The 23,674-nt window shown below is 30.3% G+C and overlaps 1 protein-coding gene across 1 annotated transcript; it reads left to right on the top strand.

Moving 5' to 3' along the window:
• Positions 1-431: 431 nt before the first annotated feature.
• Positions 432-23,674, top strand: Phum_PHUM135890 (Ryanodine receptor, putative; the record flags this gene model as incomplete). The annotated part of the gene is made up of 78 exons (XM_002424502.1): positions 432-485; positions 1,041-1,145; positions 1,237-1,335; positions 2,332-2,409; positions 2,497-2,685; positions 2,768-2,967; positions 3,043-3,567; positions 3,651-3,775; positions 3,875-4,072; positions 4,168-4,337; positions 4,427-4,617; positions 4,835-4,975; positions 5,052-5,345; positions 5,424-5,634; positions 5,716-5,924; positions 6,001-6,241; positions 6,324-6,477; positions 6,558-6,766; positions 6,849-6,948; positions 7,026-7,224; positions 7,300-7,524; positions 7,600-7,980; positions 8,065-8,173; positions 8,250-8,533; positions 8,612-8,933; positions 8,998-9,209; positions 9,290-9,487; positions 9,555-9,692; positions 9,774-9,926; positions 10,015-10,130; positions 10,217-10,479; positions 10,562-10,739; positions 10,818-11,187; positions 11,256-11,424; positions 11,514-11,728; positions 11,803-11,957; positions 12,043-12,167; positions 12,271-12,471; positions 12,540-12,818; positions 12,909-13,129; positions 13,211-13,301; positions 13,395-13,538; positions 13,605-13,771; positions 13,845-14,013; positions 14,090-14,227; positions 14,306-14,901; positions 14,981-15,091; positions 15,176-15,278; positions 15,358-15,493; positions 15,587-15,668; positions 15,742-15,905; positions 15,989-16,178; positions 16,260-16,533; positions 16,640-16,819; positions 16,907-17,197; positions 17,277-17,495; positions 17,578-17,690; positions 18,015-18,108; positions 18,197-18,366; positions 18,440-18,506; positions 18,599-18,778; positions 18,858-19,089; positions 19,167-19,425; positions 19,520-19,665; positions 19,732-19,948; positions 20,045-20,363; positions 20,452-20,651; positions 20,725-20,928; positions 21,018-21,305; positions 21,389-21,638; positions 21,724-21,876; positions 21,953-22,191; positions 22,264-22,425; positions 22,496-22,703; positions 22,777-22,908; positions 22,984-23,140; positions 23,243-23,408; positions 23,515-23,674. The coding sequence occupies 78 exons, from the start codon at positions 432-434 to the stop codon at positions 23,672-23,674; spliced, it is 15,177 nt and encodes a 5,058-aa protein (XP_002424547.1).

Genomic DNA, 23,674 nt, shown 5'->3' with positions numbered 1-23,674 from the left:
ATATGCTTCAGATTAAAAGTAATAAAATGAATCAGAGATTAATTATATTGTTGGTTAGTTCGTTTTTCCACTCCGTTATATTAACGGAATTGAAAGACGTTAATGATGATGATGATGATAATGATGAATAAATTAAAAATATTTATTTTACTGAGCATGCGCCCTACAATTTTTTTTTTTTACCGCTTTTTACAAGAAAAAATTTCGCAGTTTATTTTTTGATTTTAAAATGGGCAAATTTTTTTATTTAATTTAATTTTTTTTTTTTACCGAAAACGATTTTTTAACGAGTTTAATCCGTTGTGTGTCAGTTAATAATTAATTAATTATCGAACATGATGTAAAAAATAAAAAATAAATAAATAAAAATAATAATAATAAAAAGAAATAATCGTTAAACTCCACAAATTTTTTTTTTTTTGAAAAAAAAAATGGCGGAGGCGGAAGGGGGATCTGAACAAGATGATGTTTCATTTTTACGAACGGTAATTTTTTTTTATTACATATATTAAGTTATTATTTTTTAAATTTATTGATAATAAGTTTTCCTACTCCCCCTCCCTCCTCTTCCTCCCCACAAATTTATACCTTAAAATTATTATTATAAATTTTACTTAGATATCATGTTAGCAATATATAAAAGATTTATTTAAAAAAGAAATTATTATATATATATAAATAAAAATTAATAATGTAAAATAATTTTATGTATAATAAATAAAAGAGTAGAAATAGTAGTAAATAAAAGTACATAAAATTTAATGTATTAAAAATTAAGTTAAAAAATTTAAGTAATATTTTTTTCCCCAGGTCTTTGGCTTGATTTTAAAAATTTATTTTTAGATTTCTTTTTTTTTAAATAAAAACTGACCTTAAGTTTTTTTTTTCTAGACTGATTTAATTAACAAACTTTTGAAAATTTATATTTCTCCCCTCTCCTCCCCAAAAAAAAAAAAATTAAATAAATTTATTTACTTAATTGTTAATCCATAATTACATGAATTAATAATACATAATTTTTTTTTTTTTTTTTTTGGCAGGAAGATATGGTTTGTCTTTCTTGTACAGCCACAGGTGAAAGAGTTTGTCTTGCTGCTGAAGGATTTGGTAACAGACATTGTTTTTTGGAAAATATTGCTGATAAAGTAAGATAACTCCGACATTTTTCTTTTTTTTTGAAAGAAAATCCTATAAAAAACATATATATACATGCATTTTTTTGTTTTCGGATTCTAGAATATTCCACCTGATTTATCTCAATGTGTTTTTGTTATTGAACAAGCTTTATCCGTTAGAGCTTTACAAGAATTGGTCACAGCAGCCGGATCAGAATCCGTGAGTTTTATTATTATTATTATTATTATTATTATTATTATTATTATTATTATTATTAATAATCTATATAAATAAATCATATTTTCATATTATTAATTATAATTTTAGAAATTAATATTTTTTCCCCGCTAGAATGAATTAGTTATTATTATTTTATTTATTTATTAAAAAAAAAAAATACAATATTAATAGCTAATTAATAAATGTTAAGGTATATATGATAATAATAATAATTAAGTGTGGATTTTTTTTTTTTTTTTTTGTTTAAAAAAATTTTGTTTCTTTCAGAATGGCGAAAGAGTTGTAAGTAATAAATAATTATTGTACGTCTTTTATTTTTTATTTTTTGTTATTATTATTTGCTTATGTATGTAAAAGTAGATTATTTGTAATAATAATAATAATAATAATAAATGAAAGTTTTTTCGAAATATGTTAGTTATGTTTAAATAAACGTTTATTGAATTTTTTTTTTGTGTTTAAATAAATATGTATTTTATTTTCTCTATATATTTTTTTTTAAATTTATATTATTTTAAAAAAAAAAAAATTGTAATAACTAATTCAATTCAAATTTAATTATTAATCATCATCATCATCATCATCATAGTATTATTAAACTCGAGGTAAACTCATTTTCCATAAAGTAGTTTAGTCGTCGTTTTATTTAAATGTATTATTAATAATAATAATGATAACAAAATTCACATTCATTTTGTATCTCATCTAAAAATTTTTTTTGGGTTTTATTTTTTATGTATTTTAGTCAAATTTATATTTTGTATTTTCACAATCAATATCAATCAATATCATCAAAGAATTAATAATTATTTAAATTATTAACTTATAATAATTTAATACGATGAAATAATAAATAAACGTTAAAGAATAATAATAATAAACGTATTATTTTAGATAGATGATCAGTCATTGATTGATTTTATGTTTTCAATTTGATAAATATTTATTTTAAAATAATTTATGTGAAAATTTTAGGGAAAAGGAACAGGTTCAGGCCACCGTACCTTGCTTTATGGTAATGCTATTCTTTTGAGACATCAAAATAGTGACATGGTAAGAAATAATAAAATAAATATGTACATAATTTTTTAATGATCTTATTAATTTTTACCATAAAAAAAAACATGGATATATTTTTAGTATTTGGCTTGTCTGTCAACTTGTTCTTCACAAGATAAATTATCTTTTGATGTTGGTTTGCAAGATCATTCTCTTGGAGAAGCTTGCTGGTGGACAGTTCATCCGGCTTCTAAGCAAAGATCCGAGGGTGAAAAAGTTCGTGTCGGTGACGATTTAATATTAGTTTCTGTTGCTACCGAAAGATATTTGGTAAATTTTTTTAGCAATTGTTCTCAACGTCAAAATATTCATTTTGTTCAGTATTGATGACTACATAAGATTTTGTTTTTAGCACACGACCAAAGAAAACGATTTGTCGATTGTTAACGCATCATTTCATGTGACCCATTGGTCCGTACAACCGTATGGTACAGGTGTGAGCAGAATGAAATATGTCGGTTATGTTTTCGGAGGAGATGTTTTAAGATTTTTTCACGGGGGTGATGAATGTCTTACGATTCCATCCACGTGGAGCGAAGAACCTGGGCAAAAGTAATATAACTTATCATTTTTAAAATTATTTAACTTATTGGATTGATAATTACTATTCCCGTAATTTTTTTTCAGTATGGTGGTCTACGAAGGTGGTAGTGTTATGAGTCAAGCAAGATCGCTTTGGCGTTTGGAATTGGCAAGGACCAAATGGTCTGGAGGATTTATTAATTGGTACCATCCCATGAGGATTCGACACATAACGACAGGTCGCTATTTGGGAGTCAATGAAAACAACGAACTTTATTTAGTAAATAGAGAAGAAGCCACGACGTCTCTTTCCACTTTTTGTTTGCGTCAGGAAAAAGATGATCAAAAAGTAGTTTTAGAAGACAAAGATCTTGAAGTGATCGGAGCACCTATAATCAAATACGGTGACAGCACAGTTATAATGCAACATTCAGAAACGGGACTTTGGGTATCTTATAAATCTTTTGAAACAAAGAAAAAAGGTGTTGGAAAAGTTGAAGAAAAACAAGCTATTTTACATGAAGAAGGAAAAATGGACGATGGTTTGGATTTTAGTAGATCACAAGAAGAAGAATCTAGAACTGCAAGAGTTATAAGAAAATGCAGTTCTCTCTTTACAGGATCTATCAAGTCAGTGGTTTTTTTCCATTGAAAATTTTTGTTACGAATTATTTTTTTATTTTTTACTTTTATTTTGAATAATCATTTGACAGGAGTCTTGAAAATATACAAGCAACAAGAAGAACATCATCATTTTTTGCAACCGTTAATTTAACCGAAATCGTTATGTGCTTGGAAGATTTAATTAATTATTTTGAACAACCCGAAGAAGAAATGGGCAAGTTAAATTATTATTTATTTTTTTTTACTTCGAATTTAATTTCGTGTTAAAATTTAGACGTAATAATTAAATGAATTATGTTATCACACTTTTTAGAGCATGAAGAAAAACAAAACAAGTTAAAAGCTTTGAGAAATCGACAAGATTTATTTCAAGAAGAAGGAATTTTAAATTTAATTCTTGAAGCCATTGATAAAATAAATATAATTACCGGACAAGGATTTTTAGTTGCTTTACCTGGAGAAATCGGGCAAAATTGGGAAGCCATTTCCAGTTATTTATATCAACTTTTGGGTAAAATCATTATTTAATTTACAATTAAAAAGTTTCATAAATTATTATTGAGGAGCCTATTTATTTTAATAATTATTTAAAATTCATTTCATTAGCTGCCATAATTAAAGGAAATCATACCAATTGTAAGGAATTTGCCAACACGAATCGTTTAAATTGGCTTTTTAGTAGATTAGGATCACAGGCATCTGGTGAAGGTACCGGAATGTTGGACGTACTTCATTGTGTTCTAATTGATTCACCCGAAGCTTTAAATATGATGAAGGTACAAAATATAATTTAAATCCATAGCATCCGTTAAAATAAAATTTTATCATATTGCGTGAATTTATACAACGATTTACTTTTTTTTAGGATGAACATATTAAAGTTATTATTTCTTTGCTGGAAAAACATGGTAGAGATCCAAAAGTATTAGACGTTTTATGTTCTCTGTGCGTGGGAAACGGTGTAGCTGTACGAAGTTCTCAAAACAACATTTGTGATTTTTTATTACCCGGAAAGAATCTTTTACTACAAACGCAACTGGTCGATCATGTTGCCAGGTAAAATAAATAAGTTCATTTGGCACAGGCATCATCATCTTCTTCTTCTTCTAATAATTTAATTTATATATTAATTAATTATTATTAAATAATATTCACCTTTGTAAAATTAAAATTAAACATAACTTCAAACATTGAACAATCCAATGTGCTTATAAATGATCAAGTTATAATTTTTGTGACATTGATTAATAATTATATTTAATTTTATTATTAGTGTCAGACCCAATATATTCGTTGGTCGCGTTGAAAATTCGGCAGTTTATCAAAAATGGTATTTTGAAGTAACATTAGATCACATTGAACAAACAACTCATTTAAAACCACATTTGAGAATAGGGTGGGCTAACACGTCGGGGTATGTTGTTTTTTGCGTGTGACAATTTATTAAAAATCGAATTTAAACTTGTAGAAAAAAAATTATTATGTTTTAGATACGTTCCCTATCCTGGAGGAGGAGAAAAATGGGGAGGAAATGGAGTAGGAGATGATTTATATTCTTATGGTTTCGACGGTGCCAATTTATGGACCGGAGGAAGAAAAACAGAGGTAGTGCCTGAGGCAACTGAACCATATATAAAAAAAGGAGATATTATTGGAGTGGCTCTTGATTTGAATGTTCCAATAATAACTTTTACAATGAACGGCGTTCAAATTAATGCAACTTTTAAAGATTTTAATTTGGATGGTATGTTTTTTCCGGTAATCAGCTGTTCATCTAAACTAAGGTAAAATTTTACAAATTATTTATTGAATATTAGTACAATTATAAAAAAAAATTGAATAATTAAATTTTTTCCTTTTAGTTGCCGGTTTTTGCTTGGCGGAGATCATGGTAAATTAAAATATATTCCACCTGAAGAATTTTCTCCCCTCATTGAATGTTTGATGCCACAACAAGTCTTATCTATTGATCCATGTTTTTATTTTGGAAATTTAAATAAAAATGTACTAGCCGGTCCTTGGTTAGTCGAAGGAGATACGGCATTCGTACCTAATCCAGTCGATACATCAACGGTAAAATTTTATACTTTATATTTGTTACTTATATTTTTTTTTTTTTCCGGCAATAAAAACCTTGAAAATTTTATTTTTAAGATAACACTTCCAAGTTACATTGAAAATATTCGGGATAAACTTGCGGAAAATATTCACGAAATGTGGGCAATGAATAAAATAGAAGCAGGTTGGATATTTGGAGAAATAAGAGATGACGTAAGAAAAATTCATCCATGTTTGACACAATTTGAAAAATTACCACCCGCTGAAAAAAGATATGATTCTCAGCTAGCCATACAAACATTAAAGTATATAAAATTGAGAACTTGATTACACAAATTATATAATTTGAAAATTATAATTTTTTATAACTTTAAAATTTAGGACCATTTTGGCATTGGGTTATTACATAACCATGGATAAACCTCCTTCTCGTATTAAACAGATACGGCTTCCAAACGAAACATTTTTACAACCGAACGGATATAAACCTGCTCCTTTGGATTTAAGTGCCGTAGCATTAAGCATAAAAATGGAAGAATTAGTTGATCATTTAGCCGAAAATACTCACAATTTGTGGGCTAAAGAAAGAATTCAACAAGGTTGGACGTACGGTTTAAACGAGGTATCCATTATTTAGGAAATTTAATTTAGTTCTTATGATTTAGTTGTAAAAATTTATAATTAAAGCTCGAATTTCTTTTCAGGATCCTGATTTATTAAGAAGCCCGCATTTAGTTCCATACATTAAAGTTGATGATGCAATTAAAAAAGCCAATCGAGATACGGCTAGCGAAACGGTTCGCACACTTCTTGTGTACGGATATAATTTAGATCCGCCAACAGGAGAACAACAGGAAGGTTGGATTTTTTTTTTTTTTTCGTTTGATAAACGTTAGCTTTATTAAAAATATAACTTAAAAAAATTTTAATATTTAAAGCATTGCTGGCTGAGGCTAATAAAAGTAGAGAACAAGATTTTAGAACATATCGAGTTGAAAAAAATTACGCTGTCAGTAATGGAAAATGGTATTTTGAATTTGAAATTTTATCGTCTGGTCCCATGAGAGTTGGTTGGGCGAGAGCTGATTGTCCACCTGGAAACAAATTAGGAAGCGACGAGTACACTTGGGCTTTTGATGGCTTTAACGTAAATACTTTTATATAATGCAAAACTCATTTTAATTTTAATAATAATATATAAGTGAAATTTATTTATGTTTCCTTTTAAGGAAGAAAAAGTTTTTTGCGGATCCGGAGAGTCTTTTGGAAAGCAATGGAAAATAGGAGACGTAGTTGGAGTGTTTTTAGATTTACTAGACAGAACCATAAGTTAATAATAAAAAAATATTAATTTTAAAACAGTTTTAATCAGCTTATATATTCATACCTGGTTTTTTTTTTTTTAGGTTTTTCTCTTAACGGTGAGCTTTTAATGGATGCTTTAGGAGGAGAAACTACATTTGCCGAAGTGCAGGGAGATTCTTTTATACCTGCTTGCACGCTTGGTATCGGTCAAAAAGCTCGATTGACTTTTGGTCAAGACGTCAACACTTTGCAATACTTTTCAAATTGCGGATTACAAGAAGGCTATGAACCATTTTGCGTGTTAGTTATTAAAAACTAAACTTACTTAAACTTTCTCAATTAATTATTTATGATGAAATTTTTTTTTTTTATTAGGAATATGAATCGTCCAGTAACTTATTGGTACACAAAAGATCAACCGATATTTGAAAATACAGACGAAAGTTCAGATTCAATGATTGATGTCCTCAGAATACCGGCGGGATCTGACTCTCCTCCTTGTCTTAAAATCAGTCATAATATGTTTGAAACAATGGAAAAAGCAAATTGGGAATTTTTACGTCTTTCACTACCAGTTATTTGTCAGTCTACTTTGATTGAGTGAGAACTTTGTGCTTCAGTAAAAATTTATTTATTTACTTAAATTTATTACATTTTTTATCTGTTGATTTTTAGTGAAGAAGAAAAAAACAAAAGATGGCAGGAAATAAAATCTAGGCAAAGGCGTTTACTAACCGAGTCTGAACATCCCACACCTGCTCACATCGAACAAATAATGAAATCTGGTTTTTCTATCAATGATATTAAAGGCCTTGCAAGAGGATATTCAGAAGATGCCGTTGAAGCTGATGAAATGCTCTTAAACAGACCAGACATTCAAAATCAAGGTCATTCCCCGAAACCTTCTAGAAAAGGTTCTTTGACAAGGTTTGAGGGTAGGAATCACGGAGGTACAATGGGTTCTAGAAAAAACAACAGATCTAACAGTGAAATAGATATTAACAAGCTAGAAAATGAAGAAAAGGATAAAAAAACTAGAGGCAGATCTCCTTTTCGGTACGAAATAATAAAAATTCATTATTAAAGTGTTAGTTAAATGTTGAAAGGAATGAAAGAATGTGACTTTTTTTTTTTTATTAGATTTTTTTCGCGAAGAAAAGATGGAGATCGACAAAGGAAAAACAGAACTCCCGAACCAGGTTCTCCCGATTACGATCACTTGTCACCTCCACAAATCCGAATTTCAAAAGTATAAAATTTTCTTATTATTTAATTGAATTTTTTTTGTATATTAAGCATTAATGAATGTTTCTTCTGCTGTTTAGGCCGATGGTAAAGATTCAATGGCAGGCGATAGAAATGTTAATTTACAAGACAAAATGTCTCCGGGAGTCGATTCCGTAGGAAACGAACCATTCGACGTAGAATGTTTAAAACTTATAAATGAATATTTTTACGGAGTCAGAATATTTCCGGGACAGGATCCCTCCCATGTTTACGTCGGATGGGTAACAACGCAATATCATTATTTCAGTAATGAATTCAATCAAACCAAAGTGAGAAAAGCTTCAATAACTAAAATTGACGATTTTAATAATGTAAAAGAAAGGTAATTTTTAATTAAGTTTTTTCGGTCACGCGAAATTCTTACAACAAAAAAAATTTTAAAACGTTTTTTTTATTTTAGAATTGATCGTCAAAGTTGTTACATGGTTAAAGCATCAGAATTATACAATGAAGTATCAAGTGATACCTCTGGTAAAGGGGCTTCTCAGGGAATGTTTATCGGTTGTTTTGTTGATACGGCCACAGGTTTTATAACGTATACCTGTGAGGGTAAAGAAACCAGTCACAAATATAAAATGGAACCCGAAACAAAACTTTTCCCAGCAATTTTTGTCGAAGCAACAAGTAAAGAAATTTTACAAGTAGAATTGGGTCGAACTTCATCCACTCTGCCCTTATCAGCTGCGGTTTTAATGAACTCTGAACGTCACATCACTCCTCAGGTATGTAAAAAAGAAAAAAAAAAGGTAAAATTATACGTTGCTAACAATTCTTTTTTTTTTCAAGTTTCCTCCAAGGTTGAAAGTTCAATGTCTGAAACCAAATCAATGGGCGCGAGTACCTAATCAATCATTGCAAGTTCATGCTCTTAAATTGTCCGATATAAGAGGTTGGAGTATGTTGTGCGAAGATCCGATTTCAATGCTCGCCGTTCACATTCCCGAAGAAGATAGATGCATTGATGTTCTTGAATTAATCGAAATGGAACGTTTATTAAGGTATATGAAATTTTCCGAAAATCGTTTTATAATAAAGTGGAATATCCAAAAGAGTTTTTTTTTTTTTTTGTTTAATTTAGCTTCCACGCTCACACGTTAACTCTATACTCGGCTTTATGCTATCAATCGAACTATAGAGCAGCTCATATTTTATGTCAGCACGTGGATGAAAGACAACTTTTATATGCAATTAAATCAGCTTATATGTCGGGTCCTTTAAGAAGAGGATTTTACGATTTGTTAATTTCTTTACATTTGGAATCTCATGCGACTACAATGTAAGTTTGTTTTTCTTTTTTTTCCTTGAATAAAATGTAAAAAATAAATTTTTTTATTGATTTTCAGGGAAGTTTCTAAAAATGAATACGTGATTCCGTTAAGTCAAGAATTAAAAGAATTGTATCGAGATTCAGATATGTATCACAGTTTAAGTTCGCTAAATATGGAATCGGTGAGACCAAAAATGAAAATGACTGATTCTTCGTAAGTTTATTTTTTCACAAAAAATTAATTCATTTAATGTAGTTGTCTCGAAAATTAATGGTATCATTTTTTTTTTAATAGAGAACAAGTGGAAAATATTCGAGAACTTTATAGTCCATATTTTCCTTTGAATGTCGTTAGAGATTTTGTTATGCAAGCTTTAGAAGAAGCAGTTGAAGTTAATCAAGTTCATAATCGGGATCCCATCGGGGGAAGCAATGAAAATTTATTTTTGTAATTTATTTTTATTATCAAAAAAATTTTTAATTTTATCGATAAAAAAAATATAGATAAGTGTACGATTCTTTACTTTTTTTTTTAGGCCATTATTAAAACTTGTAGACAGACTTTTACTTGTTGAAGTTCTTCGAGATGAAGATTTAAAAAAGCTTTTGATTATGATGGATCCTGAAACTTGGGATGAAACATTTGATAAAAGTAATAAATAAATTACTCATTCGTTCCGTTTTTCCCCCTCCCCTCCCTCCCTTTTCAAAATTAATTATAATTTAATTGTGTTTTAGGTGGCAAAGATGAACATAGAAAAGGATTGTTACATATGAAAATGGCGGAAGGAGCCAAACTTCAAATGTGTTACGTTTTACATCATTTTGGCGACATTCAATTAAGGCACAGAGTCGAATCTTTGATAGCATTCAGTGCAGAATTCGTTGGTGAGTTGCAACAGGATCAACTCAGAAGATATACAGAAATAAAACAATCGGATTTACCATCTGCCATTGCGGCTAAAAAAACTCGAGAGTTTAGATGTCCACCGAGAGAACAGGTTATTTGAAAAATATTTTTATTTTAAGGTATTTGTATTTTTTTTTTTTTTTTTCGGAAATAAATAATTAAAAATATTTTAGATGAACGCCATCCTTGGTTTTAAAAACCTTGAAGATGATGACGTAGAAAATTGTCCGTGTGGAATAGAATTAAGAGAAAAATTAAACGTTTTTCATTCGAAGCTAATGAGCCAAGTTTCATTAACGGCTCTTCAAGAGCCACTGGAAAGTGAGGATGAAGAAACGAGTGATAAACCCAGTGAGTTCATTTCTAATTGAGTATGATATAGGGTCGGTAATTAAATAAAATATCTACGTGCGTTTTTAATTTTTTTAGCAACAATGAAGAAACTTTATAGCCTAATACATGCCGTTAAAGAATTGGAAGAAACTCCTGAACCTTCAGAAGAACCACAAAAAAAATCTCCAGAGGCAATTTTTCGAAAGGTTCTTATATCGACCATTGTGCGATGGGCCGAAGAATCTCAAATAGAAACATCTAAACTGGTTAGAGAAATGTTTAGTCTTTTGGTTCGTCAATATGATAGCGTTGGCGAATTGATAAAGGCTTTGGGAAAAACATACGTGACGAATGCGAAAACTCGCGACGATGCTGCTCTTATGTGGGTCGGATTAAGTCAAATACGTTCATTGCTACCCGTACAAATGTCACAAGAGGAAGAAGGATTACTAAGAGAAAGATTATGGTAATAATCTTTAAAAAAACTTTCATGAAATGAAATCCTTACTCATTTTAAATTTTGATTTCGTTTAGGAAATTAGTAAATAATCACACGTTTTTCCAACACCCGGATTTGATTAGAGTTTTACGTATTCACGAAAACGTTATGGCCGTCATGATGAACACTTTGGGTCGTAGAGCACAAACTCAATCAGATACGCCTCAAACGACCGATCAAGGAGAAGCTGTGCCAAAAGAAAAAGTATTAAATGCATTTAAATTTATAGAATTATGTTTGTTTTTTTTTTTTATGGTACGAAAAATAATTTTCTGAAAATTGACACATTTCAGGACACATCTCATGAAATGGTCGTTGCATGCTGTCGTTTTCTCTGCTATTTCTGTAGAACATCAAGGCAAAATCAAAAAGCAATGTTTGATCATTTAGCTTTCTTATTAGAAAACAGTAATATTTTACTTTCCCGTCCATCTTTGAGAGGTAGCACTCCGTTAGATGTTGCATACTCTTCTGTTATGGAAAATACAGAATTAGCTCTTGCTCTTAGGTAAGTTAAATATATGATTCATAAAAAATATTTTTAAAAACTTTTTCTGATGTTTTCTTTTTCCTTCTGTCCAGAGAACATTATTTAGAAAAAATTGCTGTTTATTTATCTCGGTGTGGACTACAATCAAATTCGGATTTAGTTGAAAAAGGTTATCCAGATTTGGGTTGGGATCCTGTTGAAGGAGAAAGATATTTAGATTTTCTTAGATTTTGCGTTTGGGTAAATGGTAAATAAATTTTTTTTTTTTACGTTGAATATAATTTGGTGAATGGTTAAAACATTTTTAAATTAAAATTTATTTTGTGTGTCAGGGGAAAGCGTGGAAGAAAATGCAAATTTGGTTATTCGGCTATTAATTCGTCGTCCAGAATGTCTCGGACCAGCGTTAAGAGGAGAAGGAGAAGGTCTTTTACGTGCAATAGTGGATGCTAATCAGGTTGGTCAGGCGAATATTAATAATTTAAATTTTATACTTTTTTTTTTGGGGAGGGGAGAGGAAAAACATACATTATTTATTAAATTATTATTTTTTTAAAAAGATGTCTGAAAAAATATCGGATCGACGAAAATTAATGGATGAAGCTGAAGGTACGATGGCAATGTCAGATTTTCAACATCCCTTACCCGAAAGTGATGAAGATGAAGATTACATTGATACTGGAGCTGCAATACTTGCATTTTATTGTACTTTAGTAGATTTATTGGGTAGATGTGCACCAGATTCAACCGTTATCGCTTTGGTAGGCATTTTTTAAACTATGCCATAAAAATAATATAAGAAAGATAAATTTTTCATTTTTAATTTTAGAATAAAAATGAATCCATCAGAGCTCGGGCCATTCTTCGATCTTTAGTTCCGCTGGAAGACCTTCAAGGGGTTTTAGCATTGCGATTTACTCTCCAACAACCAGCAGCCGGGGAAGAAAGAGCCAAAAGTGACATGCCCTCAGGTCTAATTCCCGGTCATAAGCAAAGTATAGTTATGTTTTTAGAACGAGTCTACGGAATCGAAACGCAAGAATTATTTTTCAGACTTTTAGAAGATGCATTTTTACCAGATTTAAGATGTGCAACTATGCTTGACAGAGTAATTTTTTTTTTTTTTTTAATATTGAATGAATTTTTTTAGAAATTCCAATACTTATTATTATTATTATTTTTTTTTTTGTTGTTACAGAGTGATGGATCTGAATCGGAAATGGCTTTGGCAATGAATCGATATATGGGAAATTCTGTTTTACCACTTTTGATAAAACATGCAAAATTTTACAGTGAAGCAGATAATTATGCGAGTCTTTTAGATGCAACTCTTCACACGGTTTATCGCTTATCAAAAAATAGAATGTTGACAAAGGGACAAAGAGAATCTGTTTCAGATTTTTTGGTGGCATTGACAAGGCATTGACATTATTTAATTTTACTAATAAATCCCTATTAAATTATAAATTTTTTATCAATTTTTTTTTTCTTTTTTTTTAGTCAAATGCAACCGAGCATGCTTTTAAAACTTTTAAGAAAATTAACCGTTGATGTTTCTAATTTATCAGAATATACGACCGTCGCTTTAAGAGTAAATTTTCATTTATTTATTACAATTTTAAAAAAATCATTTTAAATTTGAGAAAAAAAAAAAAAAAATTATTTTTTCATTGTTTAATTTTAGCTTTTAACTCTTCATTACGATCGTTGTGCTAAATACTACGGATCGAGTAGCGGCCAACAAAGTTTGTATGGGGCGTCAAGCGATGAAGAAAAACGACTCACAATGGTTTTGTTCAGTAACATATTTGATTCGTTATCCAAAATGGTAATCATCTATTTTAAACGGAGATTTACTATATGTGCATCGCTAATAATAATTTATTCGTTTTAGGATTATGATCCAGATTTATTTGGTAAAGCTTTACCCTGTTTGGCTGCAATTGGTTGTGCTCTGCCTCCAGATTATACACTTTCGAAAACATTTGATGACGAAATTTACGAACGAGGAGGAGCTGGAGAACGTGGCTCTTACACTCCTCAGCCTATAAACACTGCAAGGTATTCATTAAAAACACTCTTTATTTAAAAAATAACATTTAAATTTTAACTTAACATTTTTTTTTCATTTCAGCATTGTATTAAACACAGATCTGAATTCAATTGTTCAAAAATTTTCTGAACATTATCATGATGCTTGGGCTAGTAGAAAACTTGAAAATGGATGGACGTATGGAGAAACGTGGTCTGACACAAACAAAACTCATCCGAGATTGAAACCTTATAGTATGCTTAATGATTACGTAAGTAGTCTTGTTTTTTAATTATTATTTGCACCATTTTTTTTTTATTATCGATTATGAATTTTTTTTTGTTTAGGAAAAAGAAAGATACAAAGAACCCGTTAGGGAATCTCTCAAGGCTTTATTGGCGATCGGTTGGAATGTTGAACATACTGAAGTTGATATACCATCAAGCCATAGAGCTTCAATGCGTCGACAGTCAAAACCCACATCTGTAAGCATTCCGGAAAATTAATGTAAAAAAAACAAACATTTTGCAAAAAATAAAATCAAAATTTTCGTTTTCCAATAGGCGGAATCATCAACGCCATTTAATTATCATCCGCATCCGGTTGATATGACTAATTTAACGTTGAATAAAGAAATGCAAAATATGGCAGAAAGACTTGCTGAAAACGCTCATGATATTTGGGCAAAGAAAAAAAAAGAAGAACTTACGGCTTGCGGTGGTGTCGTACATCCACAATTGGTTCCCTATGACCTTTTGACCGATAAGGAAAAGAGAAAAGATCGTGAAAGGTCGCAAGAATTTTTAAAATATCTTCAGTACCAAGGTTACAAACTTCATAGACCGTACAAAGGAGGAGAAACGGAACAAGCTGCAGCGCTGTCGTCCGTTGAAAATCGTTTCGCATACAGTCTTTTGGAAAAATTAATACAATACACCGACAAAGCAGCCATTAACATGAAACTATTAAAACCTTCGTCAACTTTTAGCCGAAGAACGAGTTTTAAAACGTGTTCGAGGGATATAAAATTTTTTTCAAAAGTTGTTTTGCCTTTGATCGAAAAATATTTTAATACTCATAAAAATTATTTCATTGCTGTGGCGACAGCTTCGAATAATGTCGGTGCTGCTTCACTCAAAGAAAAAGAAATGGTTGCGAGGTCTGTGTGTATTTTAAAAAATTAAATTAAAATGATTCCAAATTATAAATTTTTTTCCTAACAATTTTTCATTTTCTAGTTTATTCTGTAAGTTGGCTAACCTGTTAAGAATTCGTTTAACTTCGTTTGGATCGGATGTTCGAATAACTGTCAGATGTCTTCAAGTATTAGTTAAAGGAGTTGATGCAAAGTAATTTTTTTTATCTTATTTTAAATTTTTCCGTTAAAAAAAAAAAAGAAATCATTTAAATTTAAATTTAAATTTAAATTTCAGATCTTTGGTTAAAAATTGTCCCGAATTTATTCGTACGTCCATGTTGACATTTTTTAATAATACCGCTGATGATTTGAGTCACACAATTTTAAATCTTCACGAGGTACGATTAATTACTAATAAAATTTTTTTTTTTTTTTGGATTTTATCTAAAGATTTTTAACGTTATTTTTGTTAAATAGGGAAAATATAGTCATTTGAGAGGGACTCATTTGAAAACTTGCACTTCTTTGACATACGTCTATTCGGTTGTTTTACCTGTTCTGACATCCATGTTTGATCATTTAGCCAGTTGTGAATACGGTAGTGATTTATTACGTAAGTAATAAAAAAGCAATGAGAAATTAAAATTTTTAGTGGAAAATGAAAAAGTTTTGTACTAACATGCCAAAAAAATTTTTTTTTTTTCAGTTGATGAAATTCAAGTGGCCGCATATAAGATATTAGGAAGTTTATACACGTTGGGAATCGATGGTACCCTTCACGGTGATAGGTAATAAAAAAAAACAAAAATTTTTATTTATTTTGAATAAAAAAATACATTTTCGCGGGTTTTTTCTTTAAAGGAAATATTTAAAAACGGAAATCGATCGACACAGACCGGCATTGGGAAATTGTTTGGGAGCTTTTTCTTCAACATTTCCGGTTGCGTTTTTGGAACCTCATTTAAATAAACATAATCAATATTCATTGCTTAATCGTATAGCCGATCATTCGTTAGAAGCCCAGGGTAATTCATTAATTACTTACGAATACATATTTTTTTTTATAATTTTGCATAATTAATCAAATTTTAAATTTTGCGTAACGCAGATGTAATGGCTAGAATGGAGCAAAGTATGCCATCTTTAGAAGCCATTTTGTCGGATGTGGATGCTTTTGTCGAATCTGATAAAACGCACACGGATTCTCCTCATATAATTGATGTCGTCCTTCCACTTTTATGTTCTTATCTTCCCTTTTGGTGGAGTCAAGGACCAGATAACGTTAATCCACAAGGAGGGTAAGAAATTTATTTAAAAGCAAATAATTATTGGTTTTTAAAACCGAGTAACAAAAAAAAATTTTTATTTTTTACTCGTAGGAATCATGTCACCATGATAACAGCAGAACACATGAATCAATTATTAAAAAGCGTATTAAATTTAATAAAAAAAAATATCGGAAACGAAAACGCGCCTTGGATGACGAGAATAGCAACTTACACTCAACAAATAATAATTAATTCATCGGAAGAACTTCTTAAGGATCCATTTTTGCCTTTGGCCGAAAGAGTGAGAAAGAGAACAGAAAATATGTTTCATAAAGAAGAATCTTTACGTGGTTTTATAAAATCTTCGAGCGATGACACTTCGCAGGTGATTAAATTACATTTTCCAAATAAAAATAAAAAAGGTTTAATGACGAGACGCCATTTTGTTTAGTCTAAAGTAAATTAATTATTATTATTATTATTATTATTAGGTGGAAGCTCAAATTCAAGAAGATTGGCAACTTTTAGTTCGAGATATTTACGCATTTTACCCTCTTTTGATAAAATACGTAGATTTGCAAAGAAATCATTGGTTAAGAAATAACATAAGCGAAGCAGAAGATCTTTATAAACACGTGGCTGAAATTTTTAACATGTGGTCTAAATCTCAGGTAAATATAAATTTCCCCTTCCTCCCCCCCCCCCTCATTACCCTTCAAAATTCGTTTATTGTAATTTTTTTTTTTTTTTGTCGATAGTACTTTTTAAAAGAAGAACAAAATTTTATTGCGGCAAACGAAATCGATAATATGATACTCATAATGCCAACGGCAACGAGGAGGACAGCAGTATCATCAGAGAGTGGTACACCATCGTCGGGTAATAAAAAAAAGAAAAAGAAGCATCGGGAAAAGAAGAGAGACAAAGATAAAGAAATACAAGCTAGTTTAATGGTGGCTTGTTTGAAAAGATTATTACCCGTTGGACTTAACTTATTTGCCGGAAGAGAACAAGAATTGGTACAACATTGCAAAGATAGATACTTAAAGGTATTCTTCATCTTGTCGACGTGTGCAAAATATAATTATTTTTTTTACTTAATGCACGTACTTTTGTTTTTCTCGCTAGAAACTACCCGAAAACGAAATATCAGATTTTGCAAAAACTCAATTAACATTACCAGATAAAATTGATCCCGCTGACGAAATGTCTTGGCAGCATTACCTGTATTCAAAATTAGGAAGTAAAAAAGAAGTTGCGGTCGAAGTAAAAGATAAAGATAAACAAATTGAAGAACTTGTATGTAGAATTGTTGCAATGGCAAAAGTTTTGTACGGTCTTCATATGGTAAATTTCAAATTGTATAAAAGAACTTACAAAAAAATAAAAAAAAAAGAAGCTAATTATGTTTTTTTATTGGAAAATTCAGATAGATCATCCGCAACAGCAGGGAAAAGCCGTTTACCGATCTGTTGTATCAACTCAAAGAAAACGAGCCGTACTTTCATGTTTTCGACAAGCTTCTCTACATTCTCTCCCCAGGTATTATTATTATTATTATTATTATTTGTTTGTTTTCAATCGAGTTTGTTGAAGAGTTTGTATTTTGTTTTTCTTTTTAACAAGCATGAATATTTTTTTTAGTTTTCTACAATTAAAACTTGTACCTGAGTTTAAATTATTTAACATCATTTTATGTTTTCATTTTTTAATTAATAACAGAAGAAGGTCGAGAGATAGTCAAAGATATAATAAATCAGGTTAGTTTGTTTGTTTGTTTGTTTGTTTTTTATATTATTAATAAAATTATGACGTCACGTTAATAAATTTTAAAGGCTAATTTAATTTTTTTTTTTTTCCTGACAGGCATAGATCGATTAATATTTTTGTTAAAACATATTTCGAACAATGGTTGCAAGATGAAAATACAGGTCAAGAAGTTATGATTGAAGATTTAACGGTAAAAAAAGAAATTTTTTTTTTTTTTTTTTTTTTACGTGTTTTAAATGAATTTACTCGAACCTTTTTGCTTTTGCATTGGATTACAGCAATCGTTTGAAGATGCCGAACTTAAAAAAAATGATAAAAATGAAGATGAAGCAAAACCGGATCCTCTAACTCAATTGGTTACGACATTTTGTCGGGGAGCTATGACGGAACGAAGCGGAGCCCTACAGGAAGATCCATTGTATATGTCTTACGCAGATATTGCATCAAAGTTAGTTTTTTTTTTTTTTAAATTAACCATAAGTGATAATGAATAGAGTTATTATTATTATTATTATTATTAGATCTTGCGGTGAAGAAGAGGAAGAGGGAGGAGATGAAGAAGAAGAAGGAGGAGGTTCTTCCATTCATGTGAATATTATTACTATTATTTGTTTTTCTTTTTAAAAGGCAATTTTTAATTTTGAATGTTTTTCTTTAACGCTACCACGTGATTTGTTCAGGAACAAGAAATGGAAAAGCAAAAATTATTGTTTCATCAAGCTCGTTTAGCCAATAGGGGTGTTGCAGAAATGATTCTTCTTCACATTTCGGCTTGTAAAGGAATTCCCAGCGATATGGTTATGAAAACTCTTCAACTCGGTATATCTATTCTAAGAGGAGGAAACATTGAAATTCAAATGGTAAAATTAGTGATAGGGGGAAAAACAAAATGAATGTACCAACATCATTCTTTCTTCATACATTTTATTGATTTTTTAGGGAATGTTAAATCATTTAAAAGAAAAAAAAGATGTCGGATTTTTCACATCGATTGCGGGACTCATGAATTCTTGCAGCGTATTAGATTTGGATGCATTTGAAAGAAATACAAAAGCTGAAGGATTGGGAGTCGGTTCAGAAGGAGCTGCTGGAGAAAAAAATATGCACGATGCGGATTTTATTTGCGCACTTTTTAGATTTATTCAATTGACATGCGAAGGACACAATTTGGGTAAAAATTTTCGTATTTCAAAAAACCTCAAAATTTATTTTTTGTTTAAAAATTTTTAATTTGTTATTTTCTTTTAGAATGGCAAAATTATTTAAGAACTCAAGCGGGTAACACGACGACTGTAAACGTTGTTATTTGCACGGTTGATTACCTTCTTCGCCTTCAAGAATCCATAATGGATTTTTATTGGCATTATTCGAGTAAAGAATTAATTGATCCCGCGGGAAAAGCAAATTTTTTTAAAGCTATCGGAGTGGCGAGTCAAGTTTTTAACACTTTATCAGAAGTCATTCAAGGTCCATGTACGCAAAATCAACAAGCACTCGCTCATTCTAGGTACATTTAAAATTTTCTTAATTTTGGTTTTTGGGTATCCCTCGTGTGTATCCCTTCCCACAAAATGAGACTCCTCCCACTTTGATTTTTTCAGGTTGTGGGATGCAGTCGGAGGTTTTTTCTTTTTATTTTCTCACATGCAAGAAAAATTATCAAAGCATTCCAGTCAAGTTGATTTACTTAAAGAATTATTAAATCTTCAAAAAGACATGATAACAATGATGTTATCAATGCTCGAAGGTAATGTCATTTTTTTTTTTTTTTTATAAATTTCGACTTTTCTCTTATTCTGTTTTTTAACTTTAGGTAATGTCGTTAATGGTACAATCGGAAAACAAATGGTGGATACATTAGTTGAATCTGCATCCAACGTTGAACTCATTCTTAAATATTTCGACATGTTTCTTAAACTAAAAGTTTTAACGGAAACTCCATCGTTTAAAGAAATCGATTATAACAACGATGGTTGGATTACACCTAAAGATTTTAAAGAAAAAATGGAACAGCAAAAAAGTTATGCTCCGTAAGTTTTTTCTTTTTTTTCCAAGAACCTACATCGAAGACGATCACATTTTATAAAAAAAAAATTATTTTAATTTTTTCTTTTTTTTTTTGGCAGAGAGGAAATAGAATTTATGCTTATGTGTTGCGAAACAAATCACGATGGAAAAATTGATTACGTAACATTTACTGAAAAATTTTACGAACCTGCAAAAGAAAATGGATTTAATTTAGCCGTCATGTTGACGAATTTATCTGAACACATGCCTAATGAACCGAGATTGGCAAGATTTTTAGAAACGGCCGGAAGTGTTTTAAGTTATTTCGAACCCTTTTTGGGAAGAATTGAAATTTTAGGAGGAAGTAAACGTATCGAAAGGGTTTATTTCGAAATTCAAGAATCAAATATCGAACAATGGGAAAAACCGCAAATTAAAGTAAATTTTCCTTATTATTATTATTATTATTATTATTATTATTAAATTTTCAATGAATTAATAAACAACAATTTTATGTAATTTTAAGGAATCAAAAAGAGCTTTCTTTTATTCGATTGTCACCGAAGGAGGAGATAAAGAAAAACTTGAAGCTTTTGTTAATTTTTGCGAAGATGCAATTTTCGAAATGACCCATGCAAGTGCTCTTATGGATGTTGAAGATTCGAGCGGAAGCGGAAAAGCTAGAGAAGCAGCTTATCGATATGTTGCAGATGATGAAGAAGAACGGTAAGAAAAAAAAATTATTAATTACCCCAAGTTAAAAAATATTCAATATGACAATTTTTATTTTCTCTTCCAGATTGGCCAAAGATCCAGTAAAAAGAAGCATTGTATATGTTAAAAGTGGAATAAGCAACGCTTTTCAATTTTTCTCCCCTTCGAACATCAAACGTAACATTTCGGATTTCCAGCAAAAACCTCCGCTGGAACAAATAAAATGTTTTTTAAAATTTTTCTTTTACATATTTTATTATAGCGGTTACGGATTTGCAAGTGTTATAAAGTGAGAAATGCATTTGAATGCGAATAAAGTTTATTTTTTAATTATTATTATTATTATTCGTCATTTTCAATATTTTTTATATTATTTAGATATTTTCTTGGTATGATAATGAATTTGATGAGAGGTCCTAAAGAAGAAGCAACGGAGGAAGTAGTCGAAGAAAAAGAAGATTTTGGTCCTTTGAAACCACTGGGAGTACCTTCATTAACAGGAGAAGAAACCGGGTCGCTCGCAATATCTCATAAAGATGATAATAATAAGTCGGATAATTTATCATCAACGTCTCCTTCGACAGGGGAAGAAAATGATGAAAATACAACGGAAGAAGGACAAGACTCGCCTAAAGAAGAACAATTAACTTTACAAGATCTTTTAGGGTAACGAAAATTGAGAAACATCATAAAAATTTATAAGTAACGATAAAAATTAATAATATATAAAAAAAATAAATTTTTTTCAGAGGAGATATAGCGAAAAAAGAAGCCGTTCTCACGGCAGAAGCACAATCACAACAGCAAGCAGTGATGGCCGCTGTCGAATCAGAAGCAAAACAAAATGCTACCGTTGGTGAACCTGCTGCCGTATCGCAAATTGATTTTAATGCCTATGGTCATAGAGCTGTCAGTTTTTTGGCGCGAAATTTTTATAATCTCAAATATGTTGCTTTAGTATTGGCATTTTGTATTAATTTTATTCTTCTGCTTTACAAAGTACTAAGAAAATTAAACGATTTTATTTAATAAATAATTAATTAAAAATAAATAAATAAAAACGAAAAATTTTTGATGATGATAGGTGACGAACGTGGAAGGAGAAAATGATAGCAAATCATCAAACGAAGCGGCAAGTTCTTTAAATGATGTTTTCAGCGGCGAGAAAGGTGATAATTTTGGTAGTGAAGAAGGGGGTAACGAAAGTGGAGAGGATGAAGGGGAAGACATTGAAATTGTAAGGCATTCGATTTACAACAGGAACAGGAAACAAAACATAAAATTAAATGATTTTTTTTTTTTTTTTAATTCAGGTACACGTGAGCGAAGATTATTTTTACATGGCTCACGTTTTACGATTGATGGCCATGTTACATTCTCTCGTATCTCTAGCCATGCTCATTGCTTACTACCACTTAAAAGTACCTTTGGCTATATTTAAAAGAGAAAAAGAAATTGCTAGACGTTTAGAATTTGACGGTTTGTACATCGCCGAACAACCGGAAGATGATGATATCAAATCTCATTGGGATAAACTTGTTATATCGGCCAAGTATGCACGCACACGCACACACACCACTTGAGGAAACCCTTTATTTACTAATAAAAATATTATTAATTTCAGGTCGTTTCCGGTCAACTATTGGGATAAATTTGTTAAGAAAAAAGTCAGACAGAAATACAGCGAAACTTACGATTTCGATTCGATCAGTAATTTATTAGGAATGGAAAGAACGTCGTTTAGCGCACAAGAAAATGGGAAAACCGGCTCTGGAATCATACACTTGTAAATAAAAATATTTAACAAACAAAATTTAATAATAATGATAATAATAATAATGAAAATGTAATTTCAGCGTCATGAACATCGATTGGAGGTATCAAGTTTGGAAAGCTGGAGTCACGATAACCGATCATGCTTTCCTATACAGTCTTTGGTATTTTGTTTTTTCCGTTTTTGGAAATTTCAATAATTTTTTCTTTGCCGCTCATTTGTTAGACGTTGCCGTGGGTTTTAAAACGTTAAGAACAATTTTACAATCTGTCACACACAACGGAAAACAGGTTATTATAAAAAAAAACAAACAAAATTTCTTTTGTCTCAAATATAAAATTATTAATTTAAATTTTTTTCCAGCTTATATTAACGGTCATGTTATTAACAATCATCGTCTATATATACACGGTCATCGCTTTTAACTTTTTTAGAAAATTTTACGTACAAGAAGAAGACGACGAAGTTGATAAAAAATGTCATAACATGTTAACGGTACCACTTTTAACACATTCATTCATTCAATCATCATCATCATCATCATCAATTAACTTTTGTTTAATTTTCCAGTGTTTCGTATTTCACTTGTACAAAGGTGTGAGAGCTGGGGGTGGAATCGGTGATGAAATTGAACCCCCCGACGGAGACGAATATGAAGTTTATCGTATATTATTCGACATAACATTTTTCTTTTTCGTCATCGTTATATTGTTGGCCATCATTCAAGGTGCGTAAGTGCGTGCGTGCGTGCGTGAGCGTGTCTGTTGCGAAACGAACAAACAAAAACGAGTAATAAATTCAAAAAATAATTTTGTTTAAATAAATTTAGGTTTGATCATTGACGCATTCGGAGAATTGAGAGATCAATTGGAAAGTGTTAAAGAAGACATGGAATCAAATTGTTTTATTTGCGGTATAGGAAAAGATTATTTCGACAAAGTACCTCACGGATTTGATACTCACGTTGCTCAAGAACATAATTTGGCCAATTACATGTAATAAAAAAAAAAAAAAAAAAATTACTTTTATGCGTGATCCTAATAAAATAAAAATCATCATCATCATCATTATTATTATTATTTATTTATTTATTTATTTTAGGTTTTTTTTGATGCATCTTATAAACAAACCGGATACGGAATACACGGGTCAAGAAACTTACGTTTGGAACATGTATCAACAAAGATGTTGGGATTTTTTTCCAGTCGGAGATTGTTTTAGAAAACAATATGAAGATGAATTAGGAGGAGGAAATAATTAA

This window comes from Pediculus humanus, genomic scaffold, assembly GCF_000006295.1.
Source record: "Pediculus humanus corporis 1103172107481 genomic scaffold, whole genome shotgun sequence".
NCBI classification, from domain to species: Eukaryota; Metazoa; Arthropoda; class Insecta; order Psocodea; family Pediculidae; genus Pediculus; species Pediculus humanus.
Note: the sequence above shows the minus strand (reverse complement) of the source record. Positions and strands in the feature narration are given on the sequence as shown.